Source organism: Apis mellifera, unplaced genomic scaffold (genome assembly GCF_003254395.2).
Source record: "Apis mellifera strain DH4 unplaced genomic scaffold, Amel_HAv3.1 GroupUN_248, whole genome shotgun sequence".
Classification (NCBI taxonomy): Eukaryota; Metazoa; Arthropoda; class Insecta; order Hymenoptera; family Apidae; genus Apis; species Apis mellifera.
In genome coordinates this window covers 119,392-142,200 of record NW_020555859.1, presented here as the reverse complement: position 1 = coordinate 142,200, position 22,809 = coordinate 119,392, and the positions used below count along the sequence as shown (strand labels likewise).

Genomic DNA, 22,809 nt, shown 5'->3' with positions numbered 1-22,809 from the left:
TATAGATTCCGATCAAAAAGATTCTGTGAAATCAAATTTGGTTAGTTTTGGAAATCAAATTAAATATTAGATAGAAATTGCAGAATTCAGTTATTAATCAGCCGTAAAAATAATATAAAGTCAATTATCATTAAACTCATTCAAAATAATATAGTTACACAATCTTGCAACACATTCTTCGAGCGGTATTCAATTGAGACATATTCCTTGTCATGCAATATTTAAAGTCACAATTTATTGGAATTTAATATTCGATCTTTTCAATCAGATTCAACACAATCAAAAAATGAATTTAGCAATAAACTCAATTAAATCAATATCTATTGAGTAATAGTTAATAATAGAAATAATAGAAATTATTATCAAGAAGGAGTTCATTCAACTTCATTATTAGAAATCTACTATTGCGTTCATTCTGAAAAAAAAGCTATCAACACAGAGAGTTACATCCATCTTTCAATCTAAATTTAGCGACATTCAGTACAAATATGAAATTTCAACTTACTATTTCATAGCAACTGTTTCATAGTATTTTGACCAGCAATCAATTTTTAGCATCATTAATCTATTTTCTAATTCCGGTAAGTGAATTTTCATTATTTACCTTAGCGGAAATGGAATTCAATTGATAACTATATGAATGTGAATGTTCCATTAAAATATCGCTGACAAAATTTAAGAAATTTTTCGAGGAATCCAGATTGCAATTAATAGTATTTATAGTGCTTAAAAATGTATAATTCTTAATGATAAATATTACAGTATTTATAACATAGAATAAATTATCGCAAGTATCCAGTTAGAATCATTGCATGCAGCTTTTCGCGATGATTTTGAAAATCAGGAGACGCAGGAGGCACACGCGTGTTAACAAAGAGAAAAAAGTCTTTCTCTATTGTTAAGTTTATTGTTAAGATTATGTCTTCCGAGTTGTTATCCGGATTGTTATCCAGCAGCAATTTTGCCGCAAAAAGATTGCTAAAAAAAATTCGATCGAAAAAAGTTCCAAATGAATCATTTATCTTATTGATTCAGAATAGTGAATAAAAAGGTTCAAATTTGCAAAGATTTCATTATTTGCAGACAATAAAGAAGAATTACGATACTTGCATAATAATTCAATCTTTGAGCGTATTCAAAACAAACTATAGGCTAATCTGGAAGACAAACGCGATATGAGATTAACGTCATCATATGGGTGTATTTTAAAAATTATTATCGATTAAAAATAAATCCTGCATCATATCAACAGAATTTATTAATTTGATAATGCAAACAATCATTTTTTTTTCGTATTGAGAAATTAGACAGTAAGAGACATCATAAAACATCTTTGTATTGGGAATCTTTTTGGAATTTAGACATTAGGCGAATGGGAAAGTGAATATTAATGCATAAGCCTACATTCAAGGATTTCTATGATCTTATAGAGAATCGGCTAACATATAAAAAATTTCACGACGAATAATCGACTCATGGAGCAAATCTATCAACATATCGATTGAAACAATTAGCAATATATGCAGTTAATATCTCTTCTGTCTGTTCGTCTTATCTGGACAATTACTTTATTATAATAGAATGAAGAAGATGTTCAAAAAATTAAACTTAGAAAAAAAAAAACAAAAATATTACAGCATGTAAGATTTTACTTCATTTGGGATTTTGCAATTGCGATATTACGTGAAGGCATATCATAAGACATGCAAGTGCAAGCATTATTACATCAAGATAATCTTTGAACAAAAAAAAACATAAGATTTCTTCTATAAAAAGTTTCGGATCGAAAAAGAATAATTAGAATAATACAACAAATATATTAATTTTATTTGTATCACAAATATTACATTTCATTTATTGTGAAAAAAATATTATATCGTCAATCGCAGTCATTTATAGAAATAAATAGAAATGTTGAATTCTAACTTTCAGCATAATTTCATTAGAAATATAAAAAATTGGCAATAAAATATGACAAACAAAATCAAATATTTCGATTATCGGGAGTTTATTAATTTCATAACATATATTAATATTTTTTCCAGATGAAGTAAGTTTAGTTAGCATAGATATATTATCTGATTATAGATAAAACTATAAATATATATATTTTCATTAATTAGAAAAATTAAAGATATACACAAGACACATAGGATTAATCAATTTTTAGTTTAATTAATATATGAAAATAGACATATTTATCGGAGCGAGCACATTTTGGAATTGTTATGCGTAGAGTAAGATCAGTAAAGTTCTTGTAACATAATAATATATATAATATGTAATATATTAATATATTATATTACATATTAATTAATAATATATTATATGTAATACAATAACAAATATTATGTTATGTTAATAAATAATATCATCCTTGAGTAAGCGACGATATTGGCTCATAGTCTGCAAATATTAAAAAAAATCATAGAAAAATGTAAGAGATAATAAGATGTTTCAAGATAAAATTTTGATTCATTGAATATAAAGTGAGTCAATTACTTGCGGCGCACGTAATATCGGTGCGGTCATTTTCTATCTGCAGTTTCTATGCGGATCTTTAACGCGTGAGTATACAAATATATAACCAACAGAAAATAATTCAGGACAATATTTTCGAACAATGGAACAATTTTTATAGGTGTGTGAAATCAGTTGCATGAATTAGTATGCTTTTGAAGAATAATATAAAAATATTAGTATAATATAAAGATATTGCGTTGAAAAAATGCATGAAGTTCATGTTTGAATTTTTACGTACATTACATTTTGGTTATAGAAGACAAAATATTTCTATTCCTATAAAATATCATTAGCGGCATATTATTTGCAAGCAAAAACTATTATTTAAAAAACTATACATTTTGCTAATTTAAAAAACATTTTGTTTGAATTTCCCTAATTTTTCTATGATCTTATCTGATCCCGATAATTAAATCTTTCTACATCTTGATTGGCGATATATCGATTGTAAATATCGAAGGATTATTATCTAATTCAATAGATACTTCAACATACTGCTTATGCTAGAGTAAGGAATATCTACAGTAATTAAAACAAAAAAAAAAAAAAGTAAATTTAATAGATATATATTCAATAGGCACGTGCAAATAATCTGGTAACAATAAGAAAGGAAAATTTATCCTTTCTACAATGATATATGAGTAGAGTTATTCAGTTACATTTTTTTTATTATGGGAAAAATTCTTATAGGATATTCTGATCCCCCATGGAGAGGAAAGAAACCAAGATAGTGCTAGATTTTTATTGATTAAAATTTTTACAGTGACCTTCTCTGGAACCTCTGGTAAGCACCGGAAACTTTTAGCAAACAGTGCTCGTCTTTGAAAGATTTGATTTTCAAGTTCAATAGAGCAGAATTGATCTTCAAATTCAGGTGGAGTTGATTTTTAAAATTAAGTGGAATTATCTTTCAAAAACAGATGGAGTTGATGTCAAATTCATCCGTCTTTGAAGATCAAATCCATCTGTCACTTCTACTCAGCTTAACTCAATTCAGCTCATCACTTCATTTCACTTCTCTTTACTTCACCTCACCTCACTTCACTTCAATTCGACTCGACTTGACTTAATTGAATCGAACTGAACTGAACTAAATTCAACTCAACTCAACTTAATTAAATTCAATTCAACTTCATTTCATTCCATTAACACTCACATAACTGATCGAGTTCAATAGCATGGACCATTATCATAGGATAAACGATGTTTTAGATTTACCATAGCATACTCGTAAACGTAAAGCCCACACTGCACCGTTCTGTAGCCTCTGAGTAAGTTCTGACTTTGGAAAAGAGCGCCATTATCTTTTTCTCTGACTCTTTGCCTTGAAGCGGATCGCCTCCTTTTTGCGATATGACTGTTTCGCAAAAGAAGATTGCTATGTATCTATTGTTTCTCCCATCAGCATAGATATAATGTTGGCTGATAGGGAGAAATCCGTTCTTATCTGCCTTACCAGATCAAGGCGCCCCCTTTGAATGCTGATTATTTTTTCAGAATCACACAGAATCTGACAACACGCTCTTGGTCGCAGCGTGATGAAAAGAACTGTCCGTCTCGCGGAATTTGAAGATCTCCGAGATCTCTGCCATTCGCCAACTGAAGTTGGACATAAGAGGACAGCGCTTCGCAAGATCAAAATGTTCTGGTTTTATGCGGGATAATGCCGTTCCCTGGTTATGGTTGCTAATCAGCGGCATATATATTTAGAATGGTGATAACATGAAGTATCTCGGTCTTCTCTTCTAGTGCTTCAATGTTCACTTTGGCTTCCACCAATTGGAGAGTGCTGCGTTATGCCTGTCGTATATAGCCCAATATCCAGGGACAGGATGAGAAGGTTCATTGCCTCTACCTGGGAATTATGCGGAGAATGGGATTATATAGAGCGCGTGTGTGAATTGCAAATCTGATAACAAATTGCCGTGGCACTGATAAACTGTCACGCTAGTACATCATCAAAGTCGTTAAAAAATACCACATGATCTTCTATCCTGTAGAGGATGCTGCTAGCGGAGCTGCTACTCTTCCATTTTTTGGCAGAGGCATATGCCAAAATGTATGATTTTGTGAGAATTCATCAAGAGCAATCGAATCAACGAGACGCTAAATTCGACAGTGCAACAAAAGTGAAACCATTCCTTTCAGCGCGTCATCGTAGGATCTTTCCAGCCCTAGATAAATGATTAAAATATAGCTATGAAACGTTTATCTTCTAGATAACGCAAATCTTAACTTTAAGTTCACGATTTTGGAACGTTTCTGTGTCGATATGATCTTGCTATCAAGTCTGCGTCCACACGGGCGCTTTATATTGCACCATATGTCTACATACTTCCTAGAGGTGACGAATCTTTTATGCCCCGATATTTAGCATAGTGCAACTACAGCCTTCTCCAACTGCGGGACTCTAGCTTCAACTACCGAAGAAAGAATATTTAGATAAAAATAATCTTATGGTATATTTTAAAATTCAAATTAAATTTTTCATAAATGATTTTATTCATTTATAATTTTATTTATCTTATTTGATGAATTGTTTTATAATTTATATTTATAATTTATATATATAAAGGTAATTTATCATTTATTTTTCTATTTCAAATATATATTATTTTTTTATATATATTTTTATATATATTTTATATAATTTTATATTCATATTCAATATTGAATAAATATAATTTATTTATTCTACTAAATTTTTACTACTATTCTACTAAATTTCGATAAAAAAATATTTAAAAAAAATATTTATGTAATACACTTTTTTCAATGAATTTGGCTTTGTTTATTAAGATTGGTCGGCATTATTCAAAGCTATCGTCACGACTCGACTACGTGTTCTATGATTTATTAATGTTTTTTCATAATTCATTGAGATATTATTTGAAGTCAAATGACATATTATTATTTGAAATAAGAAAAATATTATAGAAATTAAATATATATATATATATACTTTACATCAATTTTGATATATAAAATTTCTTAAAGATAATTTAGAATAAAAAATTTTTTTTTTTATAATGAATAATAATCAAATGAAAGAAAATAAAAAAATATTTTAACAATATTTCAAAATATTTCAAATTAACAAGAGAAGATTTTCAAATCAGAGATATTATATTATGTGAAATAATATTTTTAAATATTTGTAAAGTATATTATACGTTTTTTTGAATCATTTTTATTGATATTTTCTTATGTCATTAAGAAAATAATTAAATTTTATTTTTTAAAATTAGTTTAAAAAGTAAGATTAGATGAATATAATGGTCTCGAAAATTCTCTATCTGCAATTAATTTATTGATTGAAAAATTGTCTTTTCTATTAGAAAACTATTTTCATTAAATTTTCACTAATGACAAGTATGATCCAATTATCTTATTGAATATATGACATCATATTCATACTCTATTATTGTTGGTTGCTTTGTGAAAATGCATATTTTTTAAAATTAATATGTTTGTGATTAATAAAGATAGCATTATTCATAAAATCATAACAAATATTAACGCATCATTGAAATTGAAGAATATCATCAATTCGAATACTTATTTTAGTTTCTTGATAATAAAAATATAAAGAATAATTAAAAAATGTTTGGCCAAATATAAGATTTAGATTTACTATTAATTTTAATACATTTTATTTCACAGATTCTTTTCTATTGATTTATAATATCAAAAATAGATTAATCTATTATAATAAAATTATAATAAATTATAATAAATTATAGAAAATTATAATAAATTATAAAAATTATAATAAATTATAATAAAAAAATCAAAGTGATCTTTGTAATTTTTAAATTAAATTTATTCTAAATTTATAAAAAGATATTTTATGATATACTCCTTCCTCCTTGAAAATCCTTTAAATTACAGATTTTATAATTTTCATAAAATTTAATAGTTATTCAAGATGATCAAGATTTAATTGAGATATTTTGTATATACATATGCGAAAATTAAAATTGATAATTTAATATAATAATAATAATAATTTTCTTTATTTTCTACACATATATACAATTATTTAAAATTGTTGATTTTTTTAAAATTTTTATTATCTCTATCGATTAATGAAAAGAATGTTTCATAGAATGATGAATAGTTTTAACTAAAAATAATATAAATAATTATAATATAAGTAAAATTATATATATAAAATAATATAGGATAATATAAGTAATTTTAATAGATATATATTCGATATTTCTCTATATATAGCTACAAAGAAAATTATCTTAATGTTTAAGAAATTTAAATGACTATTATTTTACTCTAGTCGTTGTGCTAGCAGTAACAGAGGTATATTACTATTCTCTTCTCTTACTTAAATCAACATAATGTTATTTCAAATAGTATTATATTATTTAACTTTTTATTATATATAAATGAAGATTCTCTGATCCAACAAATCTATTTGTATTTGCATTAATAAATACATTATTTTTGAATTATACTAACAAAGATGGAATTTTTAAAAATTTATAAAGTGGAAACATAAATTAGATCTTAATACTAAAAAATATTAAAAAAAGATTTTATGAATAAATTTCTTGTTAAAAAATGTAATAAAAATAAATAAGTAACTGTTAAAGTCGAAAATGTGTAACAACTTTGAATATTGTATAAGTGGAGTGCCTAAATTATTGCTCGAAGGAATGAACGAATGGTGGTACTTTAATTCTTTGCGGCTAATTGTAATGATTCTAACTGTATTTTGATGTGTTATCAAATTCTATCTCTTCAGTTTTCTATTTTTATTCTAATTCAATTACAAGACTGTTGTGAGTCTTGGTTGTTCCAATCGTTGCTTTTCGGGAAAAATGCACAGTGAGAGGGAGTTGGATGGACCAATAGTTGCATTGGAGGACGGCCCTGAAAGATGGGCTCTCGCGAGGTCGCGTGATAGCGCGTAAAGGTTAGTTTCGTTCCCACGATGTCCATTGCATAGCGTGCAAATGTGAAATGGCCGTTACTGGTATCTTTATTTAAATTAAAGATCATTAAGAAAATCGTTAAGGAAAACGTTAAGAAAATTAGCCTGCTTATAAATTATTGTCAGGCCATTGACGATTCTCAAACTGTTGAAAATAAAAGCCAGGTTACCCGATCATTTCATAAACTCAGTTCTTAAATAACGCTATAAACTAATTCATTTTTTAAAATAAAAAATATTGCATATCAATCAAAAGAAAAGAACATATAGAATGATAATAAAAAAACCTACATTATTCTATTTCAGTATTTCAACAGAAAATATAAAAGAAGAATTAAAGTTTTAAAAACAATAGATTTAAAAAATAAAGATTTTAAAATTAGAAGTATTATAAAATAGAAAACCGTAACTAGAAAACAAAGAAATTTTTATCGATTAAAAATCTATTCATAAAAATTTATGAAATCGAGTATCTGTTATATTTATAGCAATATAATCGTATGTCAAAGATATGATCATATAAAAATATGTTGTATAAAATTATTCTATTGTTAAATATATTAAATTCAGAGGAATATTTTTTCAAGGAATGCTCAAAATCACTCATCTATTAAGTACATTTTATATAATGAAGCTCATCCAAATTATAAATTGCAAAAATTATAAAAAAATACAAAAAATTAGAAACATGCCAATTAACAAAAGATATACATACCGAAATCACATGAAAAGTTACATGAGTTACAACATGAGTTACGCTAATGCAACGAAATATAATAACGAAAAAATAAAAATATTATTGAATATTAAATATTATTGAAGAAGACAATGTATCGTTTAGATTTCTTAAATCCTTTTAATTAAATTTGAAATCTTAAAAATATAAATATATAAATAGAATAAATATAATAAATATATAAATCTTAAAAATAATTCTTAAAAATAAAACTGGATATCTGTTTAATTCGATTTATTAACAAAATCAATTGATTCTTCTGTGATGATAATTTCTTTTAAATTTTGGCAGACAAATTCGTTACATGAGGGAATTACGCAAAGCATCTCGAGTTTAAAAGTTGCCAATTCTAAGAGCAAAAAATTTTATAAGATTCTGCAATGGAAAGAATATAATAATGTAAATACTGGTATCTTAACTCATTAGCTTTTTAACATGTCAAATTTTAGATATTTTTGGTTACAAAAATATATTAGAAAATTAAATTATAATCTCTCATTTAACTACTTTGAGATTATATTAACCATAAGTTCGATTCTAATAAAAAAAATAAGAAAAATTTCATTCCATGATCATAAAATTATTAGACAATTAAATAAAATTCAAAAAATATATAAATAAATATATAAATCTAAAATTTCAATTTAAAAATAGAAATGATATCGAAAAAAAACTCTGAACAAAATATTTAACAAATTTTACAAAATATTCAACAAACAAATATAAATATTTTAAACTGTCTCAAACAAATAAAAGTTAAATTTATAGAAAAAAATGGAGATATTTAAGCATTTATTCTGAACATAAATTTAATAAATTAAATAAAGGATAATAAATTAAACAAATTTTTATATGAAGATAAAAACGAAAATAGAGAAACGAAACTATGTAAAAAATCTTTTTAGAAAGGATAACATAAAAATAATAAGAGTATCACATAAATATTCGCAATACATTTCTCTTGTTAAAATAGGAATACAGATGTTGTATAAGAATAGTGTTGTTTTTAAGGGAAGAATTTAGGAGATTCTTGAAATTGTATATTTTTTTTTAAGAATATTTCGGTGTGATTGAATATATGAACATGATCATGAGGCTTGAAATATAGCATATTTTCTATATCAATTTCAATAAAATATTCAATGCGTCATATAGATCAATGCTACTTTTAGTATTTTAAAATTTCTTGAAAAACTAATTATAAAATGAATGAAAATCTTTATTGTATAAAAATGTTGTATAAAATTCTTCAACATTAATTTGGATTGTATGAGAAACATTTAATAATTGAAAAAGTACATAGACTTGAAAATGAAATTGAAAATTATCATAAACAGCAAAAATCTTTGCAACACAAAGTACTTTATAAATGTTAAAATATGTATAGTTATAAAATTAAATTATATCTTCTACATATTTATTATTTTCTATTACAATCTGAAAAAAAGTCGGAAAGTTTTTTTTTACATTTTTTTCTTATAACGTTTTCTAGTAGTTTTTCAAGTTTCTATTTCATTTTAATGATTGTTTTGCAAGTTATGCTTGAATCAATTTTGTATTAAATTTTTATAATAGATTTTCCTCAAATAATATATTTACAGTTATTTATATGAATAAGCATTCAAAAATTTTATAGAAATCCATGAAATCAAAGCATTGGTCTAAAAATGAAAAATATAACAGAAATGAAAATCAAAATAATAAGATATTAATAATAAAATATCATATTAGATATTTAAGTATACATTTAGATAAAAAAAACTTATCTAAATAATTTTATAATATAAACTTTATAATTTTATAACAATTGAAAAATAAAATTAAATAAAATGAATTCTTAAGTCACAGTTCTTATTAGAGAATAAATTTTTTTTATACAAAATTGCACTTATCTCGATATATAGAACTTAACAACTTAACGAAAGTGCTAATTATAATATTATCTCTCCTAAAAGTTTAAAATTATTTTAAAATTAGTAAATCTTCCAAATACATTGAAAAGCTTATTGATAATTTAATAGAAATAAGACAGTTGAAAAGACTAAACTTCCAAAATTCTGCATATAATAAAATCTAATTCTAAATATTGAACTGTGAACAATTGTTATATTCATATAACATATATATAACATATAAATAAAAAATATATATATTTATTAAATAAATGTATATATATTTATTAAATAAATGTAGTATCAAAGTATAATGTTGATTTAAAAAAATGAGTAGAAAAAAAATTATATTGCTTCAATTATATTTTAATAAAATTTTTTTACTTTTAAAAAATTTAATTTAATTAATTAAAAAACTTTATAAACTATATTTGTTTTTCTTCACGAATGATTATAATTCAGAAAAATTCACATAATTTATACTTTATTCATCCGATTATTTTATATATTTATTTATATATATTAACAATATTTTTTGTTGCTTAAGTTAGAAATATTAAAAGATTAGTTTAAATTTTCATTCGAAGATTTCCATCATAATATCTGTATTTTGTGACAATAGAAAACTATCACAAAAACTTACCAGAAATTTTATCAGAAAATGTGTATTGTTACGATATAAAATAAATAAATTGATACATTAATAAGTATTCCCTTTAATTGTAGATTTTATAAATATCACAAGTTATTATAAACAAAGTAATTTTGATGCACATATGCAACATTTCCGTTTTCCGTTTTATGTGAAAAAATATTTCTTTTAAGTGGTATTATACTTCGAAGAAAATTTTAATTCTGTGCACAATAATTTCTCTTTGCACCTGTTTCATACCATATGCAATATATAATGCAATCGATAATTATTGCTGTATGGTTAACCAGTAGTAGGAAAAATACAAATTACTAACCAACATGTTATTAGTTGATACACTGAATATGCTTTATTAAATATTCTATACTCAAATAATACCCTGTACATATTGCACCATTGTATCAGTTAAATTCTATTTCGTTCAATTCTTAAGACAAACAGTTTCTAGAAACCATGTTGAAACAAATAACTCCAGAAAAGAGTATTTATATTATTTGGCTTAGTGTTGCTTTGTCTTTTTGTTGGCCACTTCCTATCAATAGTACTAGAAAACAAATCATGTACATAAAAATTCTACAAATTAGTGCCGTTGTTAACGCTTTTATGGTACTTTTACCTTTAATTTATACGATTCATTTAAATATGCACAATTTAATCAATCTTTTCCAATGTATTTGTTTATTGATATGTATATTTAAACATATTATACAAACTGTCATATGTTTTATAAAATATAATGCTTTACAAGTAAGTTTTCTTTCACTTATTTTTAACATTTGATTAAAGATATATATATATATATATATATATATATATATATATATATATATATATATATATATATATATATATATATATATATATATATATATTTATATATATATTTTCACTTATAAATTACAGCGTGTAGTCGAAGAAATGATGATATGTGTTAAAGAAGAACAACTATATGATATTTTGTGCATGTATGTCAAAAAATGTAATATTTTCTATGGAGGAACTATTGTATTAATATATGGAACCGCAACTGTTTTTGTGTTAGGACCTATATTTTTGCCAATTTCTTTTCCATGGGGAACAGAATATCCATTTCAAGTTAATTATACCACAATAAATGTCATTATATACGCGCATCAATTTTTTCTCGTTTATCAATGTGCTGCGCATACATGCTTAAGCTTATTTGGAGCACTTCTTCTTTGGTTTGCGACTGCAAGATTTGAATGTTTGATTAAGGAATTACAGAAAATTACAAGTATTGATATGTTAATCGTTTGTCTTAAAAAATTATTATTTTTAAGAAGGTAAGTTTTTTGTGTCACTTATATTATTCATTTTATTATTATTTATTTTAAATGGTTTTTAGATACGCAGAGGAAGTGGTGAGCTCTATTCGTTTTTTGGTATTTTATGCTATAACAATAAGTACATTTACTTTGACTTTATCTGGTATTATAATGATCATAGTAAGTGAAATTTATATTGGTATGCCTATAATATAATGAATTAATATTGTGATTTATAAACAGAATTGCCCATTATTTGTGAAAATGGAATTCATAACTATATCTATATCTCTTCTTGTGCAAATTTATATTTATGCATGGCCAGCTGATTATATGCAAGATATGGTAAGTCACATTTATATTTTAAATAATAAAATTAAATCATAAAAAAACTATTAAAAAAAATCAAATAATTTACTAAACTATTTTAAAAAATAAAATGTTTATATCGTTAAATTAACTTTTTTTATGAATTTTTATTTTTTTATTTATCGTTAGAAAAATAAGCGATGAAAAATATAAAAGTAAAGATAATGCTTCTTTTTTAGGAAATTATTCAATTATATAAAATTTAATAATTCTTGATTTTAATTTTGATTAAAGAAAAAAATATATCAATAATTTCAAGATATATTAAAAAATTATATTGTATTATATTAGATATTTGTCTTGTGTATATATATATAATATGTATGTGTGTGTGTGTGTTTTATTTCTTTAATGAATTTTATGAATTCATATATATTTAAATAATATTGTAATGAAATGAATTTATAAAATTACACTTTGAAATCAATAGTTCAGTTTTCATTTAAAATGTACTGAAAGTGATAAAACATATATGAAATTCTTATAATATATGAAATTCTTATAAAAAATATTTAGTTTCTAAATACAATATAATTTAAATGGTGAACACAATTTTTTTAATTTCATAGATTTGTCTGATTTCTAGAAAAAAATCTATTTTCATTTTTATGTTCAATTGTTTAATATATAAAACATAGAAAAATTAATTTAACGAAATAAAAATAAAAATGTTTTTCTTTAAATGATATATAATTTTCTTTCATAAAAATATAATTTTAAGATATTTTAACTTAAATTTAAAAATTCTAAATTACTATAAATTTATAACTGTAATTTATAAAATTCAGTTCTTTAGAACAATTGATCTTTCATAATTCCTAGAGCATAAATGTTTTACGAAGTGCATATAACTCAATATGGTATGAACAAACATTAGATATGCAAAAAACATTGCTGATAATGATGGCATATCAAAAACCAGTAACTTTTTCCATTAATGTTCTATTACCAGAGCTTACTTTACGTTATTGTTGCTCGGTAAGATAAAGTATCGAAATATTCATATATACATTTTGATGAATGAATAAAATATTCCTAATTATTAATTCTATTCCTAATTATATATTATTAACATTTCAGTATGTGTCAAATGCTCTTTCTATTTTCACAGCTTTACGAGCTGTGGTGGAAGTTACTTGAATATAAATATATTCTAAATAATTGTTAATGTATAATGAACTCTTTATTATAATAGTCATTATTAGAAAATATGTAATGATAATTATGATAATCATGAGCAAATTCCATAATTGTTAAAATTATTATGAAATTTAACAATATTCTTGTATTATGAAAATAAATATGCATATATAATGAAATATTAATTTTTCTATAACAATACTTTACAATACTTTAAATTTGTTAATATTTAATTATAAATTAATAATATTTAATTTAACAAATTAAATTATCATAAATATTATGCAGAAAATATATTTTATTTTTTCTTTTATTATTATTGTTGATGATGATGATGTTGTTATTGTTATTGTTGTTTTAATAGAAAAATAATGTACAAGTAGAATATTGAATTGTATGAACATTTAATTCTTATTAATTTGAAGCTAGTGTCAATTTATAAAATAATGGTATCTTTAACTTATTTCTTAATTATCTTTGATCATTTATGAATATATTTATTTAATAATAATAACATAAAATATTAAAATCTTTTATTTAATGTATTAGCTAAATAAATTAAATTTTGAAGATATTATCATATTTATAAATGAAATATGGAAAATTTATAGATGAAACCTCTTATGATATAATAATCATGTAATATGTATAATATATATCAGAAATAGATAATTATTATTTTTTTTTTTGTTTCTTTTTTGTATATTATATGATTTCTGGATATAAATTTTCAAACTTAATATAAAATAAATATAATATTTTGTAGAATTATGTTGGAATTTCTTCAGCATCAGCATATTGACGGAGAAATATGACTTGGTAAAGAAAGGAAATAAAATTTTAAATTCATAATATTTTTGATTTCTAAGATAATAATGAAAATATTTTTTTTTATTAAATATTGAAAATTGTATATCCAGATGTTATTAATATTATTATTAATTAAATTATTGATTATCCATATAATTTTTAACATAATTATTGTACTATAATAATCGTTGTTATTAAATAGTAAATTGTGGAATTCATAATAACATAATCACTATACTATAGTAATTATTATTATTAAGTGAAATAGCTATCTTATTGGATGTTATACTTATAATTCATTAAAATTTTAATCATTCGTTATCAAAAAATTAAAAATATTGAAATTAAAATATTAAAATTTAACTTATATAATATTTTATGTAGATATGAATTCAATTTAACATTAATTTGTTTCTGAATAAATCATTTCAATTAATATCCTTACGAAATTTTTTAGAAAGGTCAAATATAAATAAAAATAAAAAACCAATATGTAGATAAAAACGTTTATCGTTACAATTATAACAATTTTTATTATTATATTTCGAAATAAACTATCCTGATTGAATATTAGATTATATTATTCAATTAAAATTAGAATCTTTGAGCTAAATTTAAGCGAATTTATTTTTTTTTTTTCTTTTTAATGATTTAAAATATATAAAATTATAATCAATTTCTCTCATGAAATTATAAGTAAATTTGTTAACATTGTATGTGAAATTTACTGAAATTATATTATTATATTAGATTATTGTATTTATATGAGTTTGTGGATAAATAATAATATTAAAATTAATTAGTGTATTTATTGATTAAATTTAAGGAAATATATCTTTTTAATCTGTAATCGCTAATATCGATATGAACTAATTCTATAATTATTCTACAATGGATTTTTATATTCTAATAATTATAATATATGATATTTGTTATAGTTTCATATTTCTTAATATTGTAAGGTCATTGTAATAACGACATAATATATCGTTACAGACATATTATGGAGCACTACATATGTTACGAAAAGTTTTTGATTGAAATTTTTGTATGATTTCAATGTTCGAATTATGTATTGTTGTATTCCATAATTGTATTCTATAAGTCCAAATAGATTTCAGAATAATCTTGTATCAATAGTTTGTTTTCTAATTTTAATTTAAAATGTTTTCTTAGTATTTAATACAGTTTTTCTACTTTTATTTTAAGTTGTGCACATTTTGTTTGAATATATTTTTTAGTTTTCTGTCTATCATGCCAAGATATTTAACTGATTCATTTTGTGAAATTATTATATTATTTAATTTCACTAGAGAATATGTGTTTTTGCACAAGATAAAAATGATGTGAATGATCGATTTATTTTCATTTACTTATATGTTCCAGTTTTTAAAACAACTAATTATATTATTTAGATGATGTAAATTTTTAGAGGCTAGAGAAAGATCGTTATTGAAACAAGAATTATTGTATTGATAAATGTGGTTGGGATTGCTTTTGAAAAAATTAAAATATGTGCACTATAGATTAAGTACAGAATGGATCCAAACATACTTTGAGGAATTCCAGAATTAATTGAATAAATTGAGATAATTATATCTTGATATCGAACTTTGAATTTTGTAATTAAATATGATTATATGTTTATCTATGATGTAAAAATTTTTTTAGTTTATATAAGATAGCAGTGTATTATTATTAGAGAAGTATTTCCAATGCGACATTAAATATTGAAGTTAATATGAGACTTTTCTTAAAAAGCTCTTTAACTATGTTACCTATGATTGGATCATTACTTTTTAAAGTTTATTTTTGTAGTTATCATTAGTTTCATCTCTTTTGATGAATCATTTGATAGATGGAGAAAACTGGAGATTGCAAATATTCTTGAATTTCAAATTCTGTTGCTTAAGAATTAAAGGATTTAAATACTTTAGTAAAAAAATGCTGAATGCATTTATTTTTTCCTGAGAACTCTTAGCTCAGAATTCCTGTTGATCTCGAAATGAGCGAAGTCTTTATTTGTGATTTTGTGATTCTTTTGTTATCTTTCAAAAAGAGTAATTGATATTTTTAGTTAGTATTAGATTGTTTAAATATTCACTAAAAGATTCATTTGTATATTTTTATATTTTTGTTTTTATTTAGTAATCAGATAAGTTTTCTATTTAATAGTCTTTTATTGTTAAGAGACCTAATATTTTTCTATGTTTTTAGTTTTCTCTTTTTAATGAATTAATGTACTTCATAATGAATTTTAATTAATTGATACTATACTCACTAATATATTGAATTATTGCAGGAGTTGCGGATTCAGCTGCTTCTGAATATGATAAAATATATAAAATGTACTGCTCTATTTCATTCTCTCTCTCTAACTTTTAATGGAATAGTGAATAATAGGTTTTGATGGATTGATGATTTGATGATTGAGAATTGTCCAGCTTGTATATTTGTATTGTATTTAATCGTGATGGTCGTATTATTGATGCATTTAAGACTGCAACAATTGATGTGTAGTCAAACGAGATTAGTACTAAAATATGCTTGTATGTTACGAGGTGAGAAATTTTTGGTAATGCAGAAATTGAATAGATTTCCTATTTTAGTAAGTCAATTTATCTGTGCTTATGTATTCTATATGTTTTATATTCTATCTTCTGTCTGTTTTTTTATAAACTTTTTTATTTTGAAAACTTTATAAAAATGTCTACTTTTTGGATTTGTGATTTTTGAAACTTTAGAAATTATTTTTTGCATTAAATTATAATCTTATTAGAAGCTTATTATCCAAAAGAATATTCTAAAGAAGATATTAAAATCTTTTTTAAAAATTATATATTTAGGAGGTAATATACTGTTGATATAGTAATGAGATTATATCCTATATAATATAATATATGTATAATTTTAAATAATCGTGATTATAAGTTAGAAGTACATGGTTTTATGTTAAATTTGATTATTACAGTGATATTATCATATGTTCTATTGGATGTTCTATTGTATACATGTTATATTTTTTTCTATCTAATTCTACTTGTGATGTATAAGTTCATTTGCATGCCACAGAGCGATTCATATAGTTTTACTCATGAATTTGTTGTCATTTTTGTTATTATTATTACTATCAACAGATTGCTGATTTGTTTATTTTGTCTTATTAGAATTTACTTCAGTTTGCTAAAGAATTTTTTTATCATCTATATAATGATGTTATTGTTCACATTTATTATTTTTATTGATGCTCTTTAAAATATTATTTGATTATTTCTATAAATGATAAAAAGATTAGTATTTACATTGTTCGTTATTAATTATGTTATTCATGGTTCATTATTATTTATAATGTTATTTAAATTAACGATAAACATTATTTAAACTATTGATTAGATTGTATTTCGAATCAATCTTGGAAATTTATATTGTTGCTCCTTATAAATTTAATAAACTTAATAAAAACTTAATTAAAACTTATATATATATATATATATATATATATATAAACTTATATATATATATATATAAACATATATATATATATACATACATACATATATATATATATATATATATATATATATATATATATACATATATATATGTATATATATATTATCATATATATATATACATACATATATATATATATGTATATATATATGTATGTATATATATATATATATGTATATATATATATGTATATATATATATATATATATGTATATATATATATATATATATATATGTATATATATATATATATGAGTTATATTATTAATGTGCGCTATGAAAGCTATATTAAGCTAATATTATAAATGAATTAATTCAAAATGAAAAATTATTACATTTTTAGTATAAGCTCTATTAAAATTTATTACTCTATAAGATTTCGAAATATCAATTTTAATTGTTAGAAGTATTAAATAAAAAATTATATCTTTTCTGTAACATATTTTTAAAAAAGAAATAAATTAATGTAAAAAAATATTTTGAAAACATTAAGGAATAATTATTTATCAAAATAAATTTTTAAAATTTATAAAACCATATTTACTGATTTGTCTGAAATATTAAATTTAATAATTTTAAACAAAAATGATTACAAATTACTAACTTTATAGACGGAAATGGGATTTTAATGGATTTTAAAAATTTATTATAAATTTTATAAATGCAAATATTTAAAAATGAATTCGACTTTGATAAATATATCTTTCAATTTTTATTTTTTTCTGTAATTTTCTTATAATTATGTCTTCTAATGTTTATTTTTTTCTAATTAAATTGTGTTTCAAATTATAAAATATTTTTATAAAATTCGTTTAAATTTATATATTCAATATAAATATCAATAGTACACATAATGCAATTAATTTTTTAAAACTCGCAAAACTAATATTATAGAAAAATTATTTTCCAATTCAACATAAAATAATGTTAACAATTAGTTGATAATGAAATATAGTATGTATAAATATATAAATATATAATACTATCACGAACATTTCTACAAACAAATATTATATTTATGGAATAATATTAAGCGACTTTAAGAAATTAGTGAAATTAGAATGAATATAAATCTAATAAGTATATAAATTTGAATTTGATTTGTGTTTTTACACGCAAAAATTTGATTATTTGAAAATAACTTTCAAAAAATGTTCCAAATCAAATTTTGGAAATATTATAAAAAAAGTCAGTAGAAAATTTTTTTTGCTAATTCTGATTTTTCTAAAAAAACAGAACTAATAAAGAAATCTTATATAGATATCTTATATAGTTTAAGAATAATTATATAATTAAAAATAATTATATAATTATAAAATATTAAATAAATAATTAAAAATAATTTTAAAAACAATATCGGGTATTATTTATAATATTATTATATATTATAGTATTATCTATTTATATATAATCTATAGTATATCTATTTATAAAATAAATATAAAAATATACATATAAAATAATCATTGAACATTATCAAATTATTTATAAATTTGTATGATTGACATTAACAATGTACAAAATTTATTGCACGATTCTATTGTAATAAAGTATCTTACTTTTTTATCAGTCAATTATTGAAAAAAGTAACTGAAATTTGTAATAAACATTTTTGATATTGGCAAATTATTTAAAAATTTAATTTAATAAAATTTTGAAAAAAAATATGCAGGATATTCGTAAAAATGTAAGACATTTTTGGAAGATGGATTCTAAATTAAAATGATGAAAAAAATTCATATACATATTAGATAAGGCTTAATTAATGAGTTTTAAATTTATATTAGATAGAGTAAGAAGCGAGAACCCTCAAATAGATGAACGGCAGCACCGTATTGCAATGCTTGCGTAGCAGAGTTTCTCAATAAAAGTAAATATTGATATTTTTTTATATACAATACGATTATTTTAAACAAATTTCGATATAATGTAATATAACGAACATATTATGTAATTTTTTATTTAATAAAAACTTATCTTGATTAGTAAATTCTTTAATAAAGTTTTAGTAAATTCCAAAATATTAACACATATAACACATTATTTAAATCCATAAGTAAATTATTTTTGTACAAACAATTATTTAAATTCATAACTGAATTGTTGTATAACATTCAATTTATCTATTTATCAATAATCTATAGAAGTAAATCAAAACTCCCATAAAATTTTAAATTAGAAAGATTGAATATATTTTTCTATACATAAATTGCTTATCTTACATGTACAAGAAAATCTAATGATACTTGAATCAATTTAACATTCAGATCAATTGAAAAATCAATTGAAAAACTTTTGTCTCTATTTCATTTAAATTCAATGTTTTTTATTCCGATATGAAATTATTAAATAAATAAAAAAAATAGTAATTGAAATTCAATATCTATATTTTAATCATATTATATTAATATCATTATAAATCTTATATCCACTAAAAAAATCATATAAAATAAAATAAACATAGAAATTGCACTTTTTTTTCACGTTACTACATGTTTGCATATTAGATATTTTTTTTTATTCACTATTTGTATTATGTTTTTGAATAAATCATATCTCGATTATTATTTATTATTATATATTTTAATTTTATATGAAAATTATTTAATTAAAATTTTATTTTAAACAAATATTCAAATATATATTATTTCATCAAACTCTGAATTTGACTCCGCGATGCGACAATATGTTATTGAAATAGCGTTGCTAACAATACTGGGCAGAGAAAAAAATAATAATATTTGAATGTTATATTTGTATATATTGAATATAAGAATATGAAAGTCTTACTCGTTGCTAAAGTAGTGTTGTTTTGTTCTGAGCTCTATTTATAACATTTATGTCATGTATATCAAAAATAAGAATGTAAAAAAAAAAATTAGTGAATTTATAATATTCATTCAAAAAATACATAAAAAAAAACAATTTATATAATATTAATATGTAATATTGATTCATATTATTAATAAGAGATATCTCGACTATTATACTCTCTGTATAAAAATAAAAAATATTGAGTACAAGTGAAATAAAAATAAAGATAAAGATTTGATAGTGATTTGATTGGATTAATAATCTAAAATTCAAATTGTTTCAATTGATTCAAATTAATATTTCGGACTTTCCTACATATATAAAAATAATTAAAAAAAAATTGTACATATAAAAACATATTCAACCTTTTTAATTTGAAATCTTATAGAAGTATATTTTGTTTTGTTTTGTTTCTATGAATTTTAATAAGCACGATAGGTTAAATGAAATACAATGATTTATTTATGATTTTAAATAAAATATTATCATATATCATCATATAATTCCAAATATTGTGAAATTTGCTATAATTTGTCCAAAGTAAGTTTTTATTAAATAACAAATTATTTTAGATTCACATTTAAATATATAGATTTCAATTTGTATAATTAAAACTTTTTTTAAATAATATAAAAATGTTGCATTATATTATACGATAATTATATACATTATATATTATTTTATATTGAAATTTATTTGAAATAATTAATTTTATATAAAAAAATATCAATATATTTATTTTTTTTATTGAGACCTCCGCTACGCAAACGATAATACGGTATCGCTGCATATTCATCTAAGCGTTCTCGCTCTCTCACTTTATTTAATACGAATTTAAAACTTGTTAATTAATTAAGCCTTATCGGACACGTATGTATGAACTTTTTTCATGATGTTTAAAATGCACTTTTCATATTTCACATTTTTATAAGCATCCTATATAATCTCGGTGTTATTAATAGATTATTTTTAAACATAGAAAAGAGGAAAAGAGAAGAGGAAAGAGAAAAATAAAAATGTTTTTGCCATTGGAAATTTCACTGTAAAATTATAAATCGTAATAAGAAGTTATAAAAATAAGAAATCATCTGATTCAAAACAATTTTTAGATAAAAATTTTTATTCATATGTTATTCTTTATTTCTATTTTTTGCAAATTAAAACATTTATAAATATTCTTTTAATCGTTTTCATTGTTATATTCAATAATATATTATATTATATTATGTTATATTCAATAATTTATTCATATATGTTAAAAAAAAAACAAAATAAAAGATATTGAAAAAATATTAAAAAATTATTTAAGAAAAAATTATTTTTTTATTATTTGGTAACATATATTAAATAAGTTTGGTCATCATTATTATAATTTAAACAGATAAATAAAGAAATATATATATATATATATATACAATATTATATTATCATAATAACATATCTTTTTGTCTCGTTTCCTGCAGCATCCTCTTCGGCTGTATCTATCAATATTTAATATCTACCAATATCTGGATTATTATACCATATAATATTTATTACATATATATATATAATTTTTTGTATAAATATAAATAATTATTTATAATTTATATTTATAAATTTATTATTATATACTATATAATTAATTATATTTGTTCGTGAGCACTTATTAATCACGAGATTTATAAATAGCTTATTCGGAGAAATTCCTTATAGAAATTTTTTTTTATTATTATCATTCGCAAACCTATTTTGGACCTGAATAAGAGATAGTGTTAACTATCATTTTTGAGAATTTAGTATTATAATTGTATATTTTGACATAATTAGTCTGGCTGAATCGATTTTAAGAGTAACATGAATATGTTTGGAATCAAACATGGTTGATTCAGCGACAACTAACATTCTAATTCGAGGAAATCTATAAAAGAAATACATTGTGCTGTTCCTACTTATCTTGAAATCTTCGTATAGAGATCATCATCTCAAGTGAATAATTTTCCTCTAACTTGGGAATGTCGCGAGTCCGATACGATTATTGATTGTTGACGTATCACACTGGGAAATTGTGATCCTTTCAATTTAATTGGAAAGGAGGATATAAGCTTCAGTTGTAAATTCAGGATGAACATATCGTAATTTGA

The 22,809-nt window shown here is 21.8% G+C and overlaps 2 protein-coding genes across 2 annotated transcripts in view; both read left to right on the top strand.

The window, feature by feature from the left end:
- Nucleotides 1–4,951, top strand: part of LOC726834 (mitochondrial inner membrane protease ATP23 homolog) — a 36,254-nt gene extending 31,303 nt beyond the window's left edge. Inside the window, exon 7 of the mRNA XM_026445958.1 lies at nucleotides 4,021–4,951. Within this exon, the coding sequence (XP_026301743.1) occupies nucleotides 4,021–4,062 (42 nt within the window). The 3' untranslated portion in view covers nucleotides 4,063–4,951. The remainder of the gene's footprint in view (nucleotides 1–4,020) is intronic.
- Nucleotides 4,952–11,207: 6,256 nt separating this feature from the next.
- On the top strand, nucleotides 11,208–13,596 carry LOC102654216. The gene is made up of 6 exons (XM_006571914.3): nucleotides 11,208–11,360; nucleotides 11,658–12,058; nucleotides 12,121–12,220; nucleotides 12,284–12,385; nucleotides 13,232–13,387; nucleotides 13,490–13,596. Exons 1-6 carry the CDS (start codon nucleotides 11,208–11,210, stop codon nucleotides 13,547–13,549), a joined length of 972 nt encoding a protein of 323 aa, XP_006571977.2. The 3' UTR covers nucleotides 13,550–13,596.
- Nucleotides 13,597–22,809: the final 9,213 nt, after the last annotated feature.

Coding starts and splice junctions, on each gene's coding strand:
- LOC102654216 (XM_006571914.3), top strand. CDS start 11,208: ATGTTGAAACAAATAACTCCAGAAAAGAGTATTTATATTATTTGGCTT. Junction 11,361..11,657: donor CCGTTGTTAACGCTTTTATG/GTACTTTTACCT, acceptor TATAAATTACAG/CGTGTAGTCGAAGAAATGAT. Junction 13,388..13,489: donor CTTTACGTTATTGTTGCTCG/GTAAGATAAAGT, acceptor TTAACATTTCAG/TATGTGTCAAATGCTCTTTC.